The sequence below is a fragment of the Cloeon dipterum genome, chromosome 1 (genome assembly GCF_949628265.1).
Source record: "Cloeon dipterum chromosome 1, ieCloDipt1.1, whole genome shotgun sequence".
Taxonomy (NCBI): domain Eukaryota; kingdom Metazoa; phylum Arthropoda; class Insecta; order Ephemeroptera; family Baetidae; genus Cloeon; species Cloeon dipterum.
In genome coordinates, this window is record NC_088786.1 from 10,915,973 (window position 1) to 10,935,280 (window position 19,308).

Sequence of the window (19,308 nt, forward strand, 5' to 3'; positions counted from 1 at the left end):
ATGATGATTTTATTTTTGTGTTAATCTTGCAATTTTCTATTCTGAGTATCGATTTATTTTTTAATTTTTTAGAAGCTGATTGCTAGCCAAGATTTCTATAAGGTTTGCCACACTTTGTTATTGACCTCGAACGCCCTGAACAAACTTCACTCACGCAGCGCACGTCCAGTCGCGGAACATCGCACGCAACCCCCAGGAAAAAGACTGACGTAACCTATGTACTGACGTGAAAATTTTTAGGCCACCAACTTTAGAGCATGGATTTCATCAAGAAATTTATCGGCATTGCTCCGCCGAAAGAGCACAGCGATGGGTATTTTTATTGGTCTGCAACACATTTTTATGCCATTATAATTCTATAATATTTATTTACTCCTGTGCCTGCTTATCCATGGTTATTTTTAATTGCTTTGTATCAAACTGTACCATATATATTATCTAATAGTCTCAGTCAAATCCTATTGCTGAATTATGCTCAAATTTTACTGTCGTTTTTCGATTGAATTTTACATTATAATAGATATGTGTATTAATGATAACTTGATTGTGACGGCAGAAATTTCTAGAATAATTTATGTACATATGGGCTCCATCTATAATTTAATATATTATGCTATGAAGACACTCTAGAAAAAGAGGTAAAACTGTTTAAATTGCGCCTAAACTGCTCGTGAATATTACATATGTATAATGTTGATATCTTCCCATTAACATTTTATATATCAATTATTATATATAGCACAATGAAAACTGTGTGATAAAATCCTATTAAAATTAGCAAAAAATAATTTTAATAATATTATAATCTCGCAGCCGCCTTTTAATTACATAATAGATTTTACCAGTTTTTCATAAAATTTAAAAAGAATGATGATCTAAAACTCGTTAACTGTAAATAAATCAAAGCTATGATATGTTATTATAAAATTCTTTTTGACTAAAAATATGAAACTATTCTTTCAGGGGCTTCAAACCATCTGATGAAAATGATTTTGAAGTATTTGATATCCTTCCAAATGGTACTCAGCATAGGTACATACAACAGGACTTTATTATACCATTAGCAATTAAATCTAAGCTTCACTCATTTTCAAGATGGCACTCCTGTGATATACAAGAGTACATGCAAGAAATGGAGCGCAAGTTTCAAGAGATGTTGATACCTTTCCAACAGCGTCCTGAATTTTCCAATGATTTGTTTCAAACACCAGCATATAAGCAAGATATAGATGGGTCTCTGGACGGCTGGTTTGTTAAATTATTTTGCCCATCACGCAATGCGGCTAAAAATATTTATGATCTTCCAGTCGACCAAACGCTGACCAAATTTTGGAAATCATGGAGCAAGACAGACACATGCAAAAGAGCCCAATACATCCCCGACATGAGACTCCCAATTTCTTCCAGCTGCCACCAGACTTTAAAAGCTTCAGCAGGTCTGTCTCTATTCAAACATCTCAACGTCCAGATGGGGTATAAATATTATTGTTTCCTGTTTTTCAATCATTACTAACTTTAATTATATTAATTTATAAGGTTTGGGAGACAAGAAAGGTGGTCAGAGATGAACATGGCAATGAACAAGTGACTGTGACTGAGCAACTTGATCGCCCGGGTAATAATGGCAGCCTCTTAGATTTACCTAGAATTGGTGCAGACTTTCCTCAATCGCAATTTAACCCTCCAGACCGAGATCATAGAGGAATGAGCTTGATTGATAAGCTCTTTGGAAGATTTTCAACATAAGTTTATATTAAAAATTGGAAGTCTTCGATTTTAAATGAAAAAATTTTGTGTTCACCTTCTGATATTAGAAATAAATTACATATATTAAGATTGAAGTTAAATGGATTTTTATTTTCATTAGTATCTCTAACTAGCTAGTAAGCGATTAGAATTAGTTTTATTCAATAGCAAAGAAAGGCACGATTCTATCATAGATATTGAAATTGATGAATGCTAGAGTTTAAGGAGAGTAGTATCTGTTCTACTCTCCTTACTAGAGTTTGACTGCAATTGAGAATTGAATATTATTTTGTCCTTGACCTGTGAGACGTGCGCCATCTAGCGCCAGTGAATGTAGTGGGGATTTTAGTTATGGGAAATTCTCATACAACTGCTGTCATCGTCATCCTTTAGAATGGCTTTTAAAGGATGTTGCGTACCACCATTGACGCCAACTTAAATAATCTAAATTTCTAGCTAAATTCATAATTTTGTGTAAAATGTGAGTGCTTATGCGCACGAAAAGTGATTATTGTAATAAAAAGTATTGAAAGAAATTTATAGAATATTAAAAAACCTTTAAATGACTAGAATCCTTACCCTAGTCAATTTAAGTCGGCGAGGTGACAGGTCATGGTTATGTTGGCAACAGTGTAGCTGTACTTGCCTTGTTTTCCCAGGAATACATCTTCCAGGTGCATTTCAAAATGGACTAACTGCGGAGCGAACCCATCCCATCAATAGCGATTTGTTTGTTTGGGCAGTTTCAATGCGCTCCTGCCCAGCTGCATCACAATGATCATTTCCTGCAGCGACAATCTTTGAGCGAAGCAAGAAAATGTCGATATCGCATTTGTTCTTGGAAGCAGCTCACACTACTTGAGAAGCTCTTAGTAGAAGGTAATGTATACAAACTTGCGCCGGAGTAAAGTGCATAATAAATGTCACACTTTTAGTAACAATCTCCCCCGAGTTTAAGAAGTGACCTTGCTTCTAGGTAAATTTCGCTGGCCACAGCTAGCAGTAAATTTTCTTGATCGCGATCTTATGTATCTAGTATTATTTGCAAGAAGCAGTATTTTGACAGTAAAATCACATGGCATTATGATAGCCCGAAATGAGCCTTTGATGTTGTCCCTGAACATCTCGACGTTTGATAAAATGTAATGCAAAATAGGTGCAAGAGCACCACACTTGTTTGTTCTACTTTGACTGCAGTGTTCCTTCATCTGAAGCATGTGCACTTTTTAATTAAATTCATATGTATGTATCGATCATTTTGTTGCAGGGACGTGCGATATTCATTCCAGGATGGAGTGGGTCGAAATTATTGAACCTCGCACAAAGGAGCATATGTATGCAAACCTCTCGACTGGAGAGTGTGTTTGGGACCCACCATTCGGTGTGCCTGTGTAAGTAGAATTTAACTTTTCAAGGCCGAACACCAGAAATCAATAATACATACAAGCTGGTGCCAAAAACAAACCACACCCAAATACTGCATTAGATTAAACTTGATTTAATGCATAATTAAGGTTTGCTTGGGAAACTTGAGCGCCAGCAGTGTGATCTGTTATTAGAGACCGCGCATTGTTGCTTGTTGACATTCATATCCGTTTTGCATACACATGAATATTCATGAGCACTCTCTCATCGTGGTTGGAGGCACGTGAAGCTGAACGATTTTCGCTTTTTAGGAAAAAGACTGATGATAACCAGTGGTGGGAGCTTTTTGACCAGGCAACTCAAAGGTTTTACTACTACAATGCAACCTCGCAGAAGACTGTGTGGCACAGGCCGCACAACTGTGACATCATTCCCCTAGCAAAGTTGCAGGTATTTATCCATTCATGGGCTTATGTTTGTTGCTGTTTTGTTACTCTTCTCGCTGCTTTTCGTTTATGCCCCTGCTCCCTTGGATTTCTTTTATTTTACTGTTGATTTTGCAGACTTTGAAAAATAACACTGAAGTCAGTGACGAGACCTCTTCAATAAAGAAGGAGTCGGTTGCCACTCAGACCCCAGGCAGATCAGTTAAATGGCCTAAGTCAGAAAAGCAAGACTCTCTTGCTTCAACTCCAGTCCAAACAGTTAATTTTGACCATAATTGCGTTCGACCTGTACTAACGTGCATTGATTTGCAGCACAAAACATCTTCAACAAAAACCACTCCTACTAGCAGCTCGTCTCCCAATGGGAAACCCTTGTGCACCCAGACCCAAACCAGTCCTGCTAGTTCTCCTCTCTCAAACAAGCGAACGCAGCGAGTGAGTCCCTCGTCTCCCAGTGCTAGTCCAGCCTCTGAGGATTCCAGCAGAGCAAAGGGGGCATTTGCAGATGATGCGGAGAAGAGGGGCAGGCGCAGCAAAAATGTCAGCAAACCAGAATCCAGCAGGTCAGCAAGCTCATCAAGTGTGCCGCACAAGCATGCTTCAGTTGATGATGGGTTTGCGTCTATTGAATCTCAGAAAACACCGCCTGGAGCTACACCAAAGGTATTGCCAATAAAATAATATTATGTTTTTACACTTTTGCATCAGGAATATTAATATATTAGAGTATAAGGTTCAGAAATACATTTTTGAAATTTTCCACAAAATCTATCAAGCCTTAGTTGCAACGCCATAGAAATTGCATTTCAATATCAAATAAAAATTTATTGAAATTCTTCCAGACTCACACTGGTAGCAACAGTAGCCGAGGCAGTAATCAAATTCGCCACCAGAGAGAATACAGGGAGACGAAACACTCTCCCAGTGCTGACATTGGCATCACGGTGTCTACCAGCACTCCTCTCTTCAGTAAGAAGAAAAGCCCAAGTGCAGCCGCAATCGGCTCAAATGCAGCTCAGAGTCTTGATCGTTATGGACTATCAGACCAACCTGCATCATTTGTGATCCCCAAACAGCGCAGCTTTGACGTTGCCAGGGAAAAATCATCGCCCTCAGCTGAGAGAGGCACATCGCAGCATGAACTGGTCAGCAATCATCCCTCGTCAAGCTCGCTCTGCCGCAGCTACAGCTTCATGCAGACTCGCCCCGAGTTAGTCAGCAATAAATACCAGCAGCAACAGCATCACAGTCGCAGCTGCAAGTACAATGACGACGACGCCATGCACGAAAAGTACTTCATGGTGTCTCCATCTGGTCTAAGGAGTGTTGAGTCAACGCCACAGGCCAGACGCAAGTACCTGCCTACCGGCCAGGAGTTTTTAAGGACCGAAACAGCTGTCACGCCGGTCGGACATAGAAAGTCAAATGCTGAAAAGTATCACCTGGAAGGTGCTCGGTCTGCTGATTCTAGTCCATTGACAAGAGCAGAAAACACCGTCATTGGGGCGGCGCATGAATCCGGCCCTGGCCCTGTGGAGTCAAAATTAGGCTTGAACAAGTCAATCTCGTCTAATAGTCCCCTACTCTCCCCCGCTGACTCTGGCCTTCACACCACAGGTAGCAGCTCCAGCAGGTAAGACATATTGCTTGTGTTGCTTGGATTGAGAGATGTTTAAATTAAAAATCCGCTCGCATCCAAAAGTTAATGGCAATATAAAAATATTTCAGTTAAATATCTAAGAAATCTAACTAGCCCATAGCTCAAATTTTCAAGAGATCGGGAAATAGAATGTAACGGTGACAGTGCTAACCCAATTTCTTAATGCCTTTTGAAGGAGGGGTACAGACATCACAAGAGAGCCAAGCTTTTCCCATCGCTCAGACAGCGAAGCAACTTCAGGCAGCATTAGAAGCAGCTCTGATTGTGCGCATCATCACAACGGCTCCGCGTCTTCTAGCACAGCAAGTAGATCGGTAGTTGGAGACCCTTCATCCAAGCACCTTTACACTAATTTGGACTACTCGTATCCGTTGGATCCTGCTACTCAGGCTCACCTACTCCCTCTTCAGCAATACATTTTGGAGCAAGCAAAACTTTCAGGTGCGCATCACGTGCTTTTCATTTGACCCTTGATGATGCACACATCCGCCAACCGCAAACCCACTCCCCTTGCATTAACATCTGGGATTTCAATGTTTCCTTGTATTTTGCGGTTAAAATCTGTGTCATGTATTGTCAAACACAATTCACAGTATTTGCCATGATGTCTTTCAACGCGTACACTTTATTTTTGAAAGCATTATCTTACATTAAAGTTTCTCTAAAGAAACTCTTTAGAAGCGTATTTTTTGGTAAAATGTATTTCTACATGTATTTTTACCGTAGAATTTACTTGATTTTCAATCTATTCAGGTTGCTACAAGTTCAGTGATCCATTGAATGATGAACAAGATTCGCTCCATTCAGAGGAGTCGGCAGGCAGACATGATGATGACAGTGATGAGTTTGCTGACGATGAAGGCATGTCTAACCCCGACTCGAGCTCGCAGGAATATTTGGATGACGCTCACTATTTGGACCCCGACAGCGATGATGATCTGCCCATTCCAAGGCGGACCTGCAGCCACCACCAAAGTTCCTCTTCGAAGCCGCAGCCTCCTCCGCACCACTCAACATCCCCCTACAATTACATGAGCAGTAACAGACCGAAACCAAGCAGAAGTCACACGTTAATGGGTGCGTTGTGCGCATTATCATAATCGGCTTAACTGTTACCACTAACTTGTTAAATAACAGAATCGACAAGGGGCAATTACGACCTCCCCGACTGTAAGAAAGATGATGAAGCCACTTACTATAACTCAATGGCTGCCACTGCCCCATCCGCCAGTGTTTTGACCGCTGGAGGGGCGCGGGGCATGAGTTTGGCGCTACAGTCTGGTTCATACCCCCTTGAGACGCAACACGCGTCGTTGAAGCGTAAGAAGGAACCAGCTCCAATGCCTCCAGTATTGTACTCACCAGTTTTGGAGAAGAGTGAGGTATCCGACCATTTCCCTTTTTTCCTCTTCTTCTCAACTCTGTCTCTATAACTGAAATTCTTTCTTGCCTAAAGCGTGTTCCAAGTAATTTTGTTTTACACAGTGTGGTTTACTTATCTACCAATTAAATCTAGTTTGCACAAGTTTCACAAAGTTAGTGCAAACTATGAGTGTTTTCTTTGCTGCATCCATAGAAACTGAAATTCGCACGGTCAATCTCAATTCATTTATTCTGTGGATGCTTGGCATGCGAGTTGAAGACTAAAGCGCAAATGTAATGCTGCAGTTGCTGCGTGCTCCTCAAAGCAGTAACCACCCGCAGCACCACTATCACCAACACCAACATCAGAGTCAACATCAGATGATGTCGTGTCTCTCTTCCAATGGGGGGTGTCGCATGCAAACCCTGCCAATAGCAATATCGCCCCCAAACTCTTATCTTGTTGGCCCTTGTGTCTTCCAGCCCGTCATGATTTCCACTGATCAGGTGAGCTCTTCTCTCTACCTGCCGTGTAAAAAATAGTGTGGGCTTTCATTTCCATTCTATTAATTCGAGACATTGGGACCTTCAGGAATTTTTTGAAATAAACTTGATTGTTTGTTGTTTGTCAATAAACAACATGAATTAAAATTACTTACACAAAATATAAATTACTTTGCATTGTGGGAATTGAATTAAACTAAAAATCATGGTGTGGATTTACAACTAGGATTGGTGGCTAAAAGCGAACTATTAATCTAATACTCCCTTGCACTTGTCAGCCAATTTCAATTGTTTGTTGTGTTACCCGCCAATCCTTGTCAAAAACCCACACAGACTAGAGCCACTGGGCTATTTTTCTTAGTTGAATTATATTGGTTAATGTTTTCCCTGAGATAATGAAATTTTGAAACACTATTTCTTGCACTACTTCTACAAGCTACCTATCTTTTGCAGCTATGTCATGTCTTTAAGAGTTTTCTGTTGTACCATACTTTCAAAACCAACTTCCTTTCATTATGCAATCTAAATCCAATAATTTGATCACAGCTGCCACGACAAGCATCAAAATTTTTGATGAATCCTTCAGCCAAAGAAAAAAGGCCTCCATCAGACAGCGACATTGAAAAATACGCTGAGGACAATCTGAATTTCCACAAAAAAGGAATATTCAGGAAAAAATTCACCATTAGAGATATGCTGTCATGGACACAAGTAACAAGACTCTTTACTGTTCTTGCTAGTAACTACTGCAAATTTATTACCAGGATGGCATTCAAAAGCCTATGCTGGTGCTGAATGACAAGGCACTCAAGAAGGAGGCTTGTGAGCTATTCAAACTGGTGCAAGTGTACATGGGTGATCGCAAGACCAAGCCAGGCAGCACCTTGTTTTCTGTTGCTTTAGAGATTTGTATTACTGGCTACACCAAGCCTGGTCTTCGAGATGAGCTTTATATCCAGATCTGCAGGCAAACTACTGAGAACCCCAGAAAGTATGTTGCTTTTCTTTCTTTTGAATTGATTATGATTAAATCACTCAGGGAGAGTCTTCGTCGGGGATGGGAGCTCCTTTCAATATGTCTCGCATTCTTCCCACCTTCAGAAAAATTCCAAAAATATTTGGATGGCTACATGAACAGACACAGAGACCCAAGTTTGAACTTCCCAGAAGTCGGGAAGTGGCCCATTCATGTAAGTTTGCGCACAAATCCATAATCCTAGTTATTTATCACCACCTTTTACTCAGGTTCAAATTAGTCACTTCGCCAAGATCTGCTGTCAGCGATTGGAGAGGATAGGAGTGACCGGCAGGAAGCAGCCAAAGAAACCAACCATTGAAGAAATTGAACAGGCAAAAGTAATTTAACATAATTTCCCTTAAATTAGTTTTGCTAAATGAATTGCGTGCTAGATTCAAATCTTCCGCACAAGCATGTTTGGAAACAACCTGGACGAAGTTATGGAGGTCCAGAAGGAGAGGTACCCCCAAAGGAAGCTGCCTTGGGTTCAAACCACTCTATCAGAAGAGGTGCTTAGACTGCAAGGTGCACAGACTGAAGGAATCTTCAGGTAGTTATGCCAATTTCAAAATTTGCATCAGCTAATAATGAATCGTATCCAGGGTGTCAGCTGACATTGACGAGGTGGCAGCTATGAAATCGCAAATTGACCAGTGGCAGCTCACCGACACCTGTGATCCTCACCTGCCGGCGTCCTTGTTGAAACTGTGGTATCGGGAGCTGTATGAGCCTCTCATCCCGGATTCTATGTATGAAGAGTGTGTCAAATGCCATGACGATCCCCAGGCGTGCCTTGCTATTGTCCAGATGCTGCCTGAGCTCAACAGACTTGTGCTGTGCTACCTGGTCAGATTCCTACAGGTGAATTTTCCATTTTTATGTTCTAAATTTCCGATGATTGTGGAAATGACCACTTCCCTATTATTTATTTGAACATGAATTTGGATTTACTAGCACAAGTTACAGCTGCACAAACCAATGTGGAAAATTATAGCATAATATACAATAAAACTAAATTATTTGTGAACATATCCAGCAAGCTCAGGTATGAACCAAAATGTACATTTTTTTGTCTAAATATTGTGATTTCTCAAATTGGTTTGTATGGCTTGAGAATTCCTTCAGGTAAATATGAGAGCAAGTTGAAATTTATTTTTATTTTAATCATATTTCATTTCATTTGTGAATATTATACAATTAGAATCTGATGAAACCCCCTATCATCTTACAGATTTTCGCCAGACCAGAGGTAGTCCAAGTGACAAAGATGGATGCTAGCAATCTTGCTATGGTGATGGCCCCCAATTGCCTTCGATGTCGGTCGAACGATCCCAGAGTCATCATTGAAAATGCCCGCAAAGAGATGGCATTCATGCGCACTCTGATCCAGACTCTAGACACAAGTTTTATGAGTGAAGTATTTTAAATTGTTGCAAAATTTGCCTCACTCTTCAACTCAATATGCCACACTAATATTGAACTAACAAAACTATTGTCATATTTCCCACGAGCTATAGCGAATTCCACGTAAAGTTGTCTGCCAAAACGTTGTGAATCTAGTAAGCTGAACATTCTCTTTTAGTTTGTTTTGGCCTTTTGCACCTGAATTATACTGGGAGCGTTATTTAGTGAATTTGACGACACTCGCGTCAGTTTTTTGATTTGCACTGCTAGTCCTAAATATTTTGAGGGTTCAAAATTTCAGATACAAATCTTCGACCCTCTTTAAATTGAAAAAATTTAACAGATAAACCCTATTTGAAATTTCCTCTTACAAAATGTTGTGGAACTTCATGTTAAAAAAGTTCGTCGCATTAAATGTTGATTACAGCTGGTCCAATTCAAGTCAAAAATGCCAAATTCTTTGGACCTGGAACTTTTAGGAAACTTAATAACATGCAGAAATCGCTTATTAATCCTGGAAAATTAAAATCTTGGAAGCAGCAATATTAATTTACTATTTAAATGAGCCAAACAATATCAACCCTCTAAAAGTATACCATCGATTGGTAAACTTTGTACTGGCTTGTGAAGAAATTTTTTCGACAAAAGTTATTTTGAGAATTACAGAATATAAACGATGTTATTTTGCATGTGCCATCTTGAATTACTTAAATTTTTATGAATTGGGCAGCATGAATAATTTTCTTCGCCCACATACATTATAATGTACCACTTTATTTCTTTACCTTTGTGGTCAACTTGTCAAGTATTTTTGAGAAAATGCATTTAAACATCAATATTTCTGAAAAAGCCTCTTGCCTTCCTGAATCTCCGTCTTTAAGAATATTGATTGATCATCACGTACTTAAAGGAACAATACTGCCCCACAATTTTGCTTCCTTGGCTTTGCTGAGCCATGGTTAGATATAATTTTCTCTCGACGGTTTTCCTCTACCAAGTGCCGCATTTTCTATTGAACATGGTTGTAATGATTTGCGAACTATATTAAGTGTCAGCTACTTTGTTCCATTTTTATTTTGTATCTGATTTACTATGATTTGTGGAACACTATTGTGTACATATAAACATAATGTAATAACTAATAATATATATCCAGATAACCAAAAATATAAGTCACATGAACAGAAACTTTTCGATTAGCTTGTTTCATTTGTTCCATCCTCCTCCATGCAGTAGATAGGTCACAACAAATATACATAAGAAAATCCAGACAACCTTGGGATTAAGGTATCTGCATGATTTTTTAAGTTATGATCTATGTGTTTCCTTAGATTTGGAACTATGACCTCAGATCACACGTGATATATATATATATATATATATATATATATATATATATATATATATATATATATATATATATATATATATATATATATATATAAATGTGTGTGTGTGCATATATTATAAAAAAGTATATCATTATGTGACAGGAAAATTAAGTTACTTCATGGCTTTATAATGTCAGGAATAAATCCAACAAATTTGTAAAAATGCTGAAAAATTATAACATCTTTAATTAAGTATCAGCATCATTAAAATCTCAATAATTTAGATAATATTGTTAAATTTTGGGAATTATGTTTAGTGTCAAAGCATAATATAAATCATTTTAGCTATCGAGCGAAAAAGAATCAATTTTTGATTAAAAGCAACGTGGGAAAAATACAAGTGCGACGGCCGATGAGTAATTTTAATCTTATTGTCAGGAATACAATAAGCAGTTGAGCACTATCGATTCGCCTCGGCTCAATTCATCACTAGTCTTTACTGCGGCCGTGCAGCCCCATTGACAAAAAGCAGCCAGACAGGCAGTCAGACTGTGTGCTGTGCTGCTTGCTCCCCCTGGTAGTACTCGGAGCGTACTCTGTCTCTGGTCTCTTGCTCTCGAGCCGCCGGAGGGTCAACGCCCCTCTCGCGCTGTTAGAGCAGTGTTGTTTTGATGAACGGATTCGGCTTGCGGCCTGCAAATTCCACGTTATTCGCGATTCACAGACAGAAGCTGCTTTCGAGTTTGCAAACACTCTTCCCGACACCATCGTTTGCCATGGGGATTCCGCCGTGCAACGAGGAGGGCTGAGAGGAGACCGGGACCCAGGAGTCGAACTCAAGTTGGGCCACTGTTTCGCGAGCTCGCAAATTTTGAAGCAATTAATACAGGCACGATTTCCTGCTGAATAATCATATTAGGCTGAAAATGTCTGGCTGGATGTACAGGGGCCGCAGTCTCCGATCGAACCATTCATCGTCCATTCGAACCAGTGAGTTTCCCTGATTTATAATCAAATAGGAAAATCTAATAATCATTAAGCGCTTAATTCAGATCGGCGTGACAGCGAGGATGAATACGTCCGTTTGGATGTTACAAAAGGTAATTGTTTTATTGTTTTCAATAAGCAAATTGCTAAAATATTTTTATGCTATATTTTGAAATTCATCCAATTTTTTTATAGATCCAAATGAAATGACAACTGAAATTTTGAGCAACATTACGCGACGGCAAGGAATCTCCGAAGCGAAAAAATTTGGATACCTAAACGCATGTACCAATTTTTTCACGAAGGAAAATTTGGCTAATTTAAACTACACATTTGATGAAATACTATGCTGGTACAAATTGATTTTTGGCATATATATTCCGCCTCTAGACGGTAATTATTTTGGATAGCTTACGAGTCTCTTTGGTCCACGAAACGGCAAGAATAAGAGCAACCGGAATTCGAACAATAAGACGTTTGATCAAAGATGAGCAGGACGTGGCTGCAATAATTAGACTGCGGTTACCCTATCTAGTGGCTAGGTGGGAGTTGATTTTATTTTAATAAATTCTTTAAAAAAATATTTCTATGTCTGCAGAATATTAGACTCTGATAGTGATGTTGAGCGAGTGCAAGCTCTCAGATTTTGTCGGAGGATCATCATGTGTGGGCCCAATTTGTTTCCCAAAGAGTTGGCTCGGTCGTTGGTTTCGCTTGCCAACGGAGGAGCAGAAGAAAAAGACAAAATCTTGCGAGTTTGTCTTGCAACCCTGGCAGAATTAGGTGAGTGAAATAGGAGTCACACTTTGTGTATTTCTTACTAACCCGATTTTTATAGCTGTGATGTGCCCTGACCCATTCATCTCTTGCGGTGGTGTGGCATCAATGAGCCGAAATCTCATTGAGTCTCACTCCCCCAGGGTAACGGAAGTGTTGGTCGGCTCCCTGCTCTTCCTTTTGGTTCATCCAAAGACCAGGAAGCAGGCTAAAATTGACCTGACTGTGCTATCGGCACCATACTGCGACATCCACTACCAACACTACGGCTGGACATCTGGTGAAAAGAACAAGGAGGACCGAGACTCACGGATCAGCAGCACCCACACCTCCATCCTTTCTGTGTTACGCTCATTCCCAGGCTTTCTCCATTTCTGCGACCCCTCTGACGTGTCTAGTGGACTAAAGTCACTAGTCGACGTGCTCAGGTTCCAGCATTTGGAGAGCAGGAAGAACGTCCTGGACCTTTTCAGTGAACTCTTGGGAGTGCCTGAAATCTCCTGGACGGACGAAGCCAGTGTGGCGTTGTCAGACGTGGACCCGTCTAAGATGCAGGACGCCTGGAAGCTGGCCGACGGCTTTGTGGCCTTGGAGGGCAAGGAAATTCTGCCGAACCTCTCGGTATTCAGGCCAAACTTGGTTGAAGTCCACAAGGCACTGCTGTTGCAGACTTTCATTGAGGCCAACCTTTTGGAGGCGCTGATTGAGGTTATTGTAACTAGCGACTCCTTCATCTCGCTCAGGGCTGCTATTTTACTAGGTAAACTTTAGCTTTTAAACCACGTATTGCTAGAATTCAAAAAATAATTTTATATACTTATGTAACATTTTAAATTAAGAAGTGATCTAAAATAAAATTTTCATCGCAGCTTAAATTCAGTGATTCCCCCACTTAATCAAATCTAATATAAAAATGACTTTCTCTTTTAAAGCTTTTGAGTTAAATGTACTATAGGAACGCAAATAGCTTGAAATTATGTGCTAAACTTACTATTTTTGACCCTTTAAAAATGAGCACAATGATTTAATTTGTTGATCGCACTTACTGTAGAAATTAGTTCATCCATAATTTATTATTATCCTTTTTAGTGGATATGAACTCGATACATTTTGTGTATTTTTTTTACACCGAACACATTTTCTTTCGAGAAATCAAATTTTTTTCACCTCAATGGATTGGTTGCTATTTTTTCTAATTCTTTACTTTCCCTTATTTTTGACATAAGAGGCACCTAATTTTTAACCCTGTTAAATTAACTTAAAAGGCCATGTACTGCTGTTGAACCACAATCTCTTGCCGACGGGTTGCGCCCTGCCGAGTCTACCAACACTGGTGGCCTATGCAAGTGGCTCAAGTGGTGCCTGTTCTCAGCAGCGCTCTCTCTCCGCTCTCAACGTCATCTCAAGACTGAATTCCATGATGAAAATGAGGCCCACCCCATCGAGTTTTTTTCTGCAACAACTCATGCATTTTTCTGGTAAACTCAAAATCGAGTTAGTCGCTGGCCAAATTGTTCCTAAGTCAGCTGTTCTTCTTGTAAGCATTTCATGTTTATCACGTGGCATCGTTTTAATTTGATTCATAATAGATGGTGTCCAAAGACATTGAAGACTCGATTAAAAAGTCTGCAGTGTTAGCAAATAAGGATCCCTTCTTCTGGAACTGGAATGTAGTGTTGACAATTCTAAGGGTATGTCTGCTTAATCCAACTAGCACTTTTTGGTCTAACATTGGTATATTTTAAGAGTCGAAACAATTCATTGATGAAACTGGAGGATTCAAATTTCAAGCTATTTGCTCGAAGATTGGTAGAGTTTTTCAGGCCCAGCAACAACAGATTCAGTCAAATTAAACTAGGTCACTCCCATTCCCACCTCTACACTCTGGTGGCCTGTGAGCTTGTGGAATATTTGGTCGAAGCAGATGAAGTGAGTTTTATTCTCTCATGACATATTTTTAGAATTAAAATTAAATATTCGAACCAGGGAGAGGCAAGCCGAATTTTGACTGATTTGATGGCTGACATTGGAGAACACATTCAAGCCATCTTGAAGGCTGAAAGTGCACATGATGTTCTTTTTAGTCCCCACAACGTGACTCATTCAATGTGCCAAGTGTATTTCCTTGTGATTGGAAGATTAAGCCATTTCAGCAAAGGCACAAAAATTTTGGAGTCAACAAACATTTTCAAAAAGTAAATAATAATTTTCGTTTGATATTTTGATTTTGACTTTTCATCTTTTCAGTCTAATGACGTTGGTAGTTGATACCAAACATGATTGCTATGTGAAGCTTATTGTATCAAGCTTGGATTACACCCACGATGGAATGCCAAGGTTTTACTATTGCCTTTTTGCAAAGGATCTGGCTTGAATTGTGCATTTTAGACAAATTCTAGGAAAAGTCCTTAAGTCACCGTTGGAATCATCTCGAATTTATGCCACCAAATTTTTCCTGCTTCTTGTTCGATCTCATGTTGCTGACTTTGAACTTTGGGGCATTGAGCTACTCGTCATGCAACTTTATGACTCCAGTACTCAAGTTTCTTTGGCTGCCTCAGACATTCTGGATGAAGCCTGTGATTACAAGGTGAATTTGTTTGAAAAAAGTGTACGTTTTAAATTAACGAATGCATCACTCCAGCCTTATATGGAAGCGTTAGTACAGCTGAGACCCACTTTGTTACAACTAGGAGATAGAGGAAGGCTCTTGCTAATCCGCTTTCTCTCCACCCAAACTGGGTTTTCATACTTGAATGATGCCAACTTTGTCCAGAATGAGCTTCACTTGTGGAAGAACACGTTTAATGAAAAGTGAGTTTGAACTTAATCATTATAGTTCAGATTATTTAAACTGTCCTTTTTCTGAAGGTATGTGCGGATTGTTGAAGCTAACCTTCACGAGGCGCTTACAATGCACCAGAAGAACGAAGAGGGTTCTTATACTGGAAGACTGAGCAACGCGAAAAATGTCATCAAAAACTCCTACTTAGCACCTCACTTATATGGACAGTTGGTTCAACACAAGGATGGCCTTGAGCTTCTTTCTCAAGACATGAACCTGCTTAGAAAATATTTTGAGGTTAAACCATTTTCACCAGTTCTAATCCTAGTAATGCTAGAAGCTCAACTTTTTTGTATTCAGATTATTGATATTGGACTTGTCAACACGGAAGAGGATGTAACCAACCTAAAGACTGTGATTTGGGCACTGAGCCACATATCCTCATCGACTGGAGGAATACAACTACTGGAGTCGTTAAACGAACCAATACCATTGGCTGAAAGCCTCGTCAACCTTGCAACAGGATGTCCTCATTACGGCGTTCGAGCTGCGGCGTTTTACGCCTGCTCCCTTCTGGCCACTACTGATCTGGGCTCATGTCATTTAGAATATTCAGGTGCATGCAAAAAATGATAAAACACTTATTTCAATATATCTCACAATTTAAGCTTATATCATAAACGCCAAGAAGTTAGAAACGTTTGACTGGCTATCAGGCGATTGATTGTTCATAAAATACTCTTTTGTGGTCTTTATTGTCATTTTTATTCTTTGCAGGATGGATTACAGTTCGCCACGCCCGTAACGACAAATTTCCTGTTATAAAAGTGCCAGACTTGTCGCCCCTAGAACCGGAAGACAAAATTCTCCCTGATGACACCGGCATTTGGTTTGAGTTGCCTGATAACAGGCGAAAGCGCTCCACTAGTCACTGTTCTTCGTCCGCAAGCGCTGGATATGTTGTTCCCTTTGACGGAGAACTGGAGTGTGTGATTAACCCATTAATGGTGCAGAGCACCGCGTCTGCCAATGCATCTCCGTCCAGGATTAATGGTATCAGCACTGTGATTCCTCCGCTTTTGTCTCTGACATCAACACGGTCTCAAACGTTGCCACTTTCAAAACCTGGAAAGTACCAACAGCACCACAAGAGAAGCTACAGTGAGTCGAAGAGCGATTTTGCCATGATGGGAGAGTCGCCCAAAATCAAGGAGCCTTTTAAAAAGCCAGAAAGAAGTCCCAGGATTAGAAGCATATCTGTGAACTCAGGATCAATACCTCCTGAATTTGTCATTGAAGATGAGTCAAAGCAAAGTAACTTGGAAGTCACTTTGGGTTGTAAGTATTATTATTTAAAAAGTCCTCTTTAAACTCAAATTTCGTGCAATTTTTTTTCAAGTCATGATACATATATTATAACCAGTTTTCTGGCTCGCATTGTTGAGGTATTCCTAGAGTGTCACAGCGGTGCGAGAATTTGGGGGATCTGTTCCTGCTGGCTGTCCATTGTCAGAGATGGCAATTATTGCTAGTTAGTGGCTTGGCTATTTGACCCCAAATTTCTCAAATATTTATCAGCGAGACTGGGAGGCGCACCAGTGCCAACTCGCCAATTGTTGGTTTACCACTTTTCCAGAAAATGTTTTGCGTTTAAATCGGTGGAACAAAAAGAAGGCCAAGCTCCTCTGCGGACACTTAGGCCATACTAGGGCCCCATGTAATTTGCTCGGTGATTATACTGGGACCCGGTGAGCTCATAGCCCACCGGAGGTGCTGAGCAGAGGTTAATCGAACAAAAAATCAGTATATAATGTATACTGGATTTTGAGTATTTTCAATTAATTGGTTTTTATTAACTTACTCGATCCTAATTGATTAAGTAAGAATTTTAATTGGCTAATATTTTATGCCAGTGTGATTGAATTTTTTCGCTAATAATCTTATAAAAAGTTAAAATTGTTTACAAATTAGTAGCTTTTGGCTAACCATCTCATATTTATTCAGCGTCACCAATTGGATCTATTAATGAATCAGCAAAGGAAGTGCTGTCAAGCAGTTGGCAGGATGTTAAAGGATTTGCAGCACTTAGATCGCTTCCGAATCGAATGGGAGACATATATGAAACCGCAAGTGATGAGACAAAACTGTCAGTCAGACTGTTGAAACCGTTTGGGTAATAATTAAGAAATAAAATACTCTAGCAATATGAATTAAAATTTGTCTTTCAGCTCCACTGACTCCGATATGCCTCTACGGAGGGCTCCGTCATCTCTGAACTCCATTTGCAGGCTTCCAAAACTTATCAATGTCCAGTACTCAACTGAGTCTTGTTACAAAGGAATTGCTTTGCCAGCCAATATCTGTGATATGTTCAAAAATGAACAGTCAATTTACATTACCCGGATGATGAAAAAGAGGAAGGACCGCGATTCATTCTGCGAATTGGAGGAGGTTCCTGAAGCAGGTGAGCTGAACTGAATTTATATTCGCCATTGGGTTCTCTTTTCATAACCTTTCATAATTTAAAATATATAACAGACTAATATTTTTACTATTTCTTAACAAATGCAGGCGATTTCAACGGTCGAGAGAGTCCTTATTCAGACAGTGAGGGTTCATTTGATGGAGTCATATTGCATGACCCCACAAAGTGCATTTCGTGCTCCTTTCGCACACAAAATCCAAGAACTCCAATCAGAACGGGAAAGATCTCAACAAGCTCCCGACACACCCGAACAGGTCAGTTTCAATTCCCCCATCTGAAATACGTATTAAAATACATTTGTGCAGACACTGAAAGCAGTGAAGAATTTCGCATAGAAAGTTTTACTCTAAATTCCGCCACCTTGGAGACCGCTACGCTTAACAGCAATTTTAGTATCAGCAACTTTGAGCTTGGTAGGCTAGGTTTCATCATTCCTTGCGTCGATTTCTACCATTTTATTTGGCCGCAGATATGAGTCAGATCAAAGGGGAAGAAAACGCAATCCTGAGCAGGTGCGCTGTGAAAAATGAAATCCTCAAACACGCAGAGAGGCTAAGCAATCCAATTTGGTTCAAGTCATCAAAAACAGCTCTTTTACAGTACGTTTTTGTGGTGTGTAACTTACTTATTTATAAAATATCTTTGTAATTACTGCAGGCTTAAGCAAAGATGTCCTCAAGTATTTCAAGACCTGTGCCTCTACTCTGACATTTGTAGTTTGTTAGAAACGTCCAGCTACAGACTTTCAGCTCGGAAAAGTGTTCAAGAACTTTTTTACGATTGCTCTTTTGAAGAGGTGCGCAACCTTCCATTAATTATTGATTTTTTATCAATTAAATCGTCTTTTCATTTCAGCTTTATGATGAACCTACTAACATCCTTAAATCCAGAGATCCCAATGCTACTACCTCGAATCTTGTTTTTTCTCCGCCCAGCGTTTTACTTGAAGAAACACCCACATCAATTCCAACTATCCATGAGTAAAGCAACAAATTATGTTAAATGTTATACTTAATAAATCATTGTATTTTCGCTTTTGAACTGCGCAACAAAAAATTGTTTAAATAAAGTCAAAACGTAACAATATATATGTTATGCGCAGTTTTCTTATTTTATTCAATTGAACTTTCTCTTGCAATGATATTGAGACTAGAGAATTGGATAAAAAAATTTACTAATGAAAGTGACACACGTCTCTTTAATAATATCAGGTCAATCCTATAATTTAGGTTTACAAGGGTGGAAAATGAAATGCAAAAAGAAAAGCGAGAGAATATAATATAGGTTTCTTATTTCGCTTATTTCATTCACTTACTTATTTCACAGTAATAAAATTGATAACGACTATCGATTTAACAAAAAAAATTGCGAATTAAAAGAGCAAGAAATTCCGGGAATTCCACTACAAAATAATCATTGAAAAATCTGTATAATCATT

General features: G+C 39.4%; 3 protein-coding genes across 8 annotated transcripts; all 3 read left to right on the forward strand.

Annotated features, from left to right (window-relative positions):
- Positions 1 to 115: 115 nt before the first annotated feature.
- On the forward strand, positions 116 to 1,841 carry LOC135948268 (uncharacterized). Of its 2 annotated transcripts, none has more exons than XM_065497480.1 (5): positions 116 to 325; positions 964 to 1,032; positions 1,096 to 1,248; positions 1,308 to 1,473; positions 1,537 to 1,841. In XM_065497480.1, the coding sequence occupies exons 1-5, from the start codon at positions 258 to 260 to the stop codon at positions 1,744 to 1,746; spliced, it is 666 nt and encodes a 221-aa protein (XP_065353552.1). In that variant the 5' UTR covers positions 116 to 257; the 3' UTR covers positions 1,747 to 1,841. The 2 variants fall into 2 exon arrangements, with proteins under 2 accessions (XP_065353552.1, XP_065353559.1); XM_065497487.1 differs by having other exon boundaries at positions 116 to 313.
- Positions 1,842 to 2,385: 544 nt separating this feature from the next.
- Positions 2,386 to 9,845, forward strand: RhoGAP93B (MyTH4 and RhoGAP_KIAA1688 domain-containing protein RhoGAP93B). Of its 4 annotated transcripts, XM_065481600.1 has the most exons (17): positions 2,386 to 2,625; positions 3,014 to 3,137; positions 3,423 to 3,561; positions 3,675 to 3,815; positions 3,870 to 4,220; positions 4,400 to 5,190; positions 5,393 to 5,658; positions 5,971 to 6,294; positions 6,355 to 6,599; positions 6,886 to 7,086; positions 7,630 to 7,794; positions 7,848 to 8,074; positions 8,123 to 8,273; positions 8,329 to 8,439; positions 8,494 to 8,651; positions 8,704 to 8,962; positions 9,333 to 9,845. In XM_065481600.1, exons 2-17 carry the CDS (start codon positions 3,037 to 3,039, stop codon positions 9,525 to 9,527), a joined length of 3,825 nt encoding a protein of 1,274 aa, XP_065337672.1. In that variant the 5' UTR covers positions 2,386 to 2,625; positions 3,014 to 3,036; the 3' UTR covers positions 9,528 to 9,845. The 4 variants fall into 4 exon arrangements, with proteins under 4 accessions (XP_065337672.1, XP_065337663.1, XP_065337691.1 ...); XM_065481591.1 differs by lacking the exon at positions 2,386 to 2,625 and having other exon boundaries at positions 2,978 to 3,137; XM_065481619.1 differs by lacking the exons at positions 2,386 to 2,625; positions 6,886 to 7,086 and having other exon boundaries at positions 2,978 to 3,137.
- A 1,591-nt stretch (positions 9,846 to 11,436) lies between these two features.
- rictor (rapamycin-insensitive companion of Tor) lies at positions 11,437 to 18,958 on the forward strand. Of its 2 annotated transcripts, none has more exons than XM_065481571.1 (23): positions 11,437 to 11,826; positions 11,877 to 11,936; positions 12,019 to 12,175; positions 12,234 to 12,365; positions 12,422 to 12,606; positions 12,662 to 13,360; positions 13,866 to 14,137; positions 14,190 to 14,291; positions 14,347 to 14,529; positions 14,587 to 14,795; positions 14,848 to 14,937; positions 14,989 to 15,190; positions 15,245 to 15,414; positions 15,472 to 15,682; positions 15,746 to 16,001; positions 16,163 to 16,723; positions 17,390 to 17,558; positions 17,614 to 17,849; positions 17,957 to 18,124; positions 18,176 to 18,283; positions 18,340 to 18,469; positions 18,528 to 18,666; positions 18,726 to 18,958. In XM_065481571.1, the coding sequence occupies exons 1-23, from the start codon at positions 11,763 to 11,765 to the stop codon at positions 18,852 to 18,854; spliced, it is 4,632 nt and encodes a 1,543-aa protein (XP_065337643.1). In that variant the 5' UTR covers positions 11,437 to 11,762; the 3' UTR covers positions 18,855 to 18,958. The 2 variants fall into 2 exon arrangements, with proteins under 2 accessions (XP_065337643.1, XP_065337651.1); XM_065481579.1 differs by having other exon boundaries at positions 11,438 to 11,826; positions 11,889 to 11,936.
- Positions 18,959 to 19,308: the final 350 nt, after the last annotated feature.

What these genes read in the sequence shown, in the direction of transcription:
- LOC135948268 (XM_065497480.1), top strand. Translation starts at nt 258, where the DNA reads ATGGATTTCATCAAGAAATTTATCGGCATTGCTCCGCCGAAAGAGCAC. An exon ending in GATGGGTCTCTGGACGGCTG is followed by an intron (nt 1,249 to 1,307) that starts GTTTGTTAAATT and finishes ATGATCTTCCAG; the next exon opens with TCGACCAAACGCTGACCAAA. An exon ending in CATCTCAACGTCCAGATGGG is followed by an intron (nt 1,474 to 1,536) that starts GTATAAATATTA and finishes TTAATTTATAAG; the next exon opens with GTTTGGGAGACAAGAAAGGT.
- RhoGAP93B (XM_065481600.1), top strand. Translation starts at nt 3,037, where the DNA reads ATGGAGTGGGTCGAAATTATTGAACCTCGCACAAAGGAGCATATGTAT. An exon ending in GGAGCAAGCAAAACTTTCAG is followed by an intron (nt 5,659 to 5,970) that starts GTGCGCATCACG and finishes CAATCTATTCAG; the next exon opens with GTTGCTACAAGTTCAGTGAT. An exon ending in TCGGGAAGTGGCCCATTCAT is followed by an intron (nt 8,274 to 8,328) that starts GTAAGTTTGCGC and finishes CCTTTTACTCAG; the next exon opens with GTTCAAATTAGTCACTTCGC.
- rictor (XM_065481571.1), top strand. Translation starts at nt 11,763, where the DNA reads ATGTCTGGCTGGATGTACAGGGGCCGCAGTCTCCGATCGAACCATTCA. An exon ending in TTTGATGAAATACTATGCTG is followed by an intron (nt 12,176 to 12,233) that starts GTACAAATTGAT and finishes TATTTTGGATAG; the next exon opens with CTTACGAGTCTCTTTGGTCC. An exon ending in TATCAGCAACTTTGAGCTTG is followed by an intron (nt 18,284 to 18,339) that starts GTAGGCTAGGTT and finishes ATTTGGCCGCAG; the next exon opens with ATATGAGTCAGATCAAAGGG.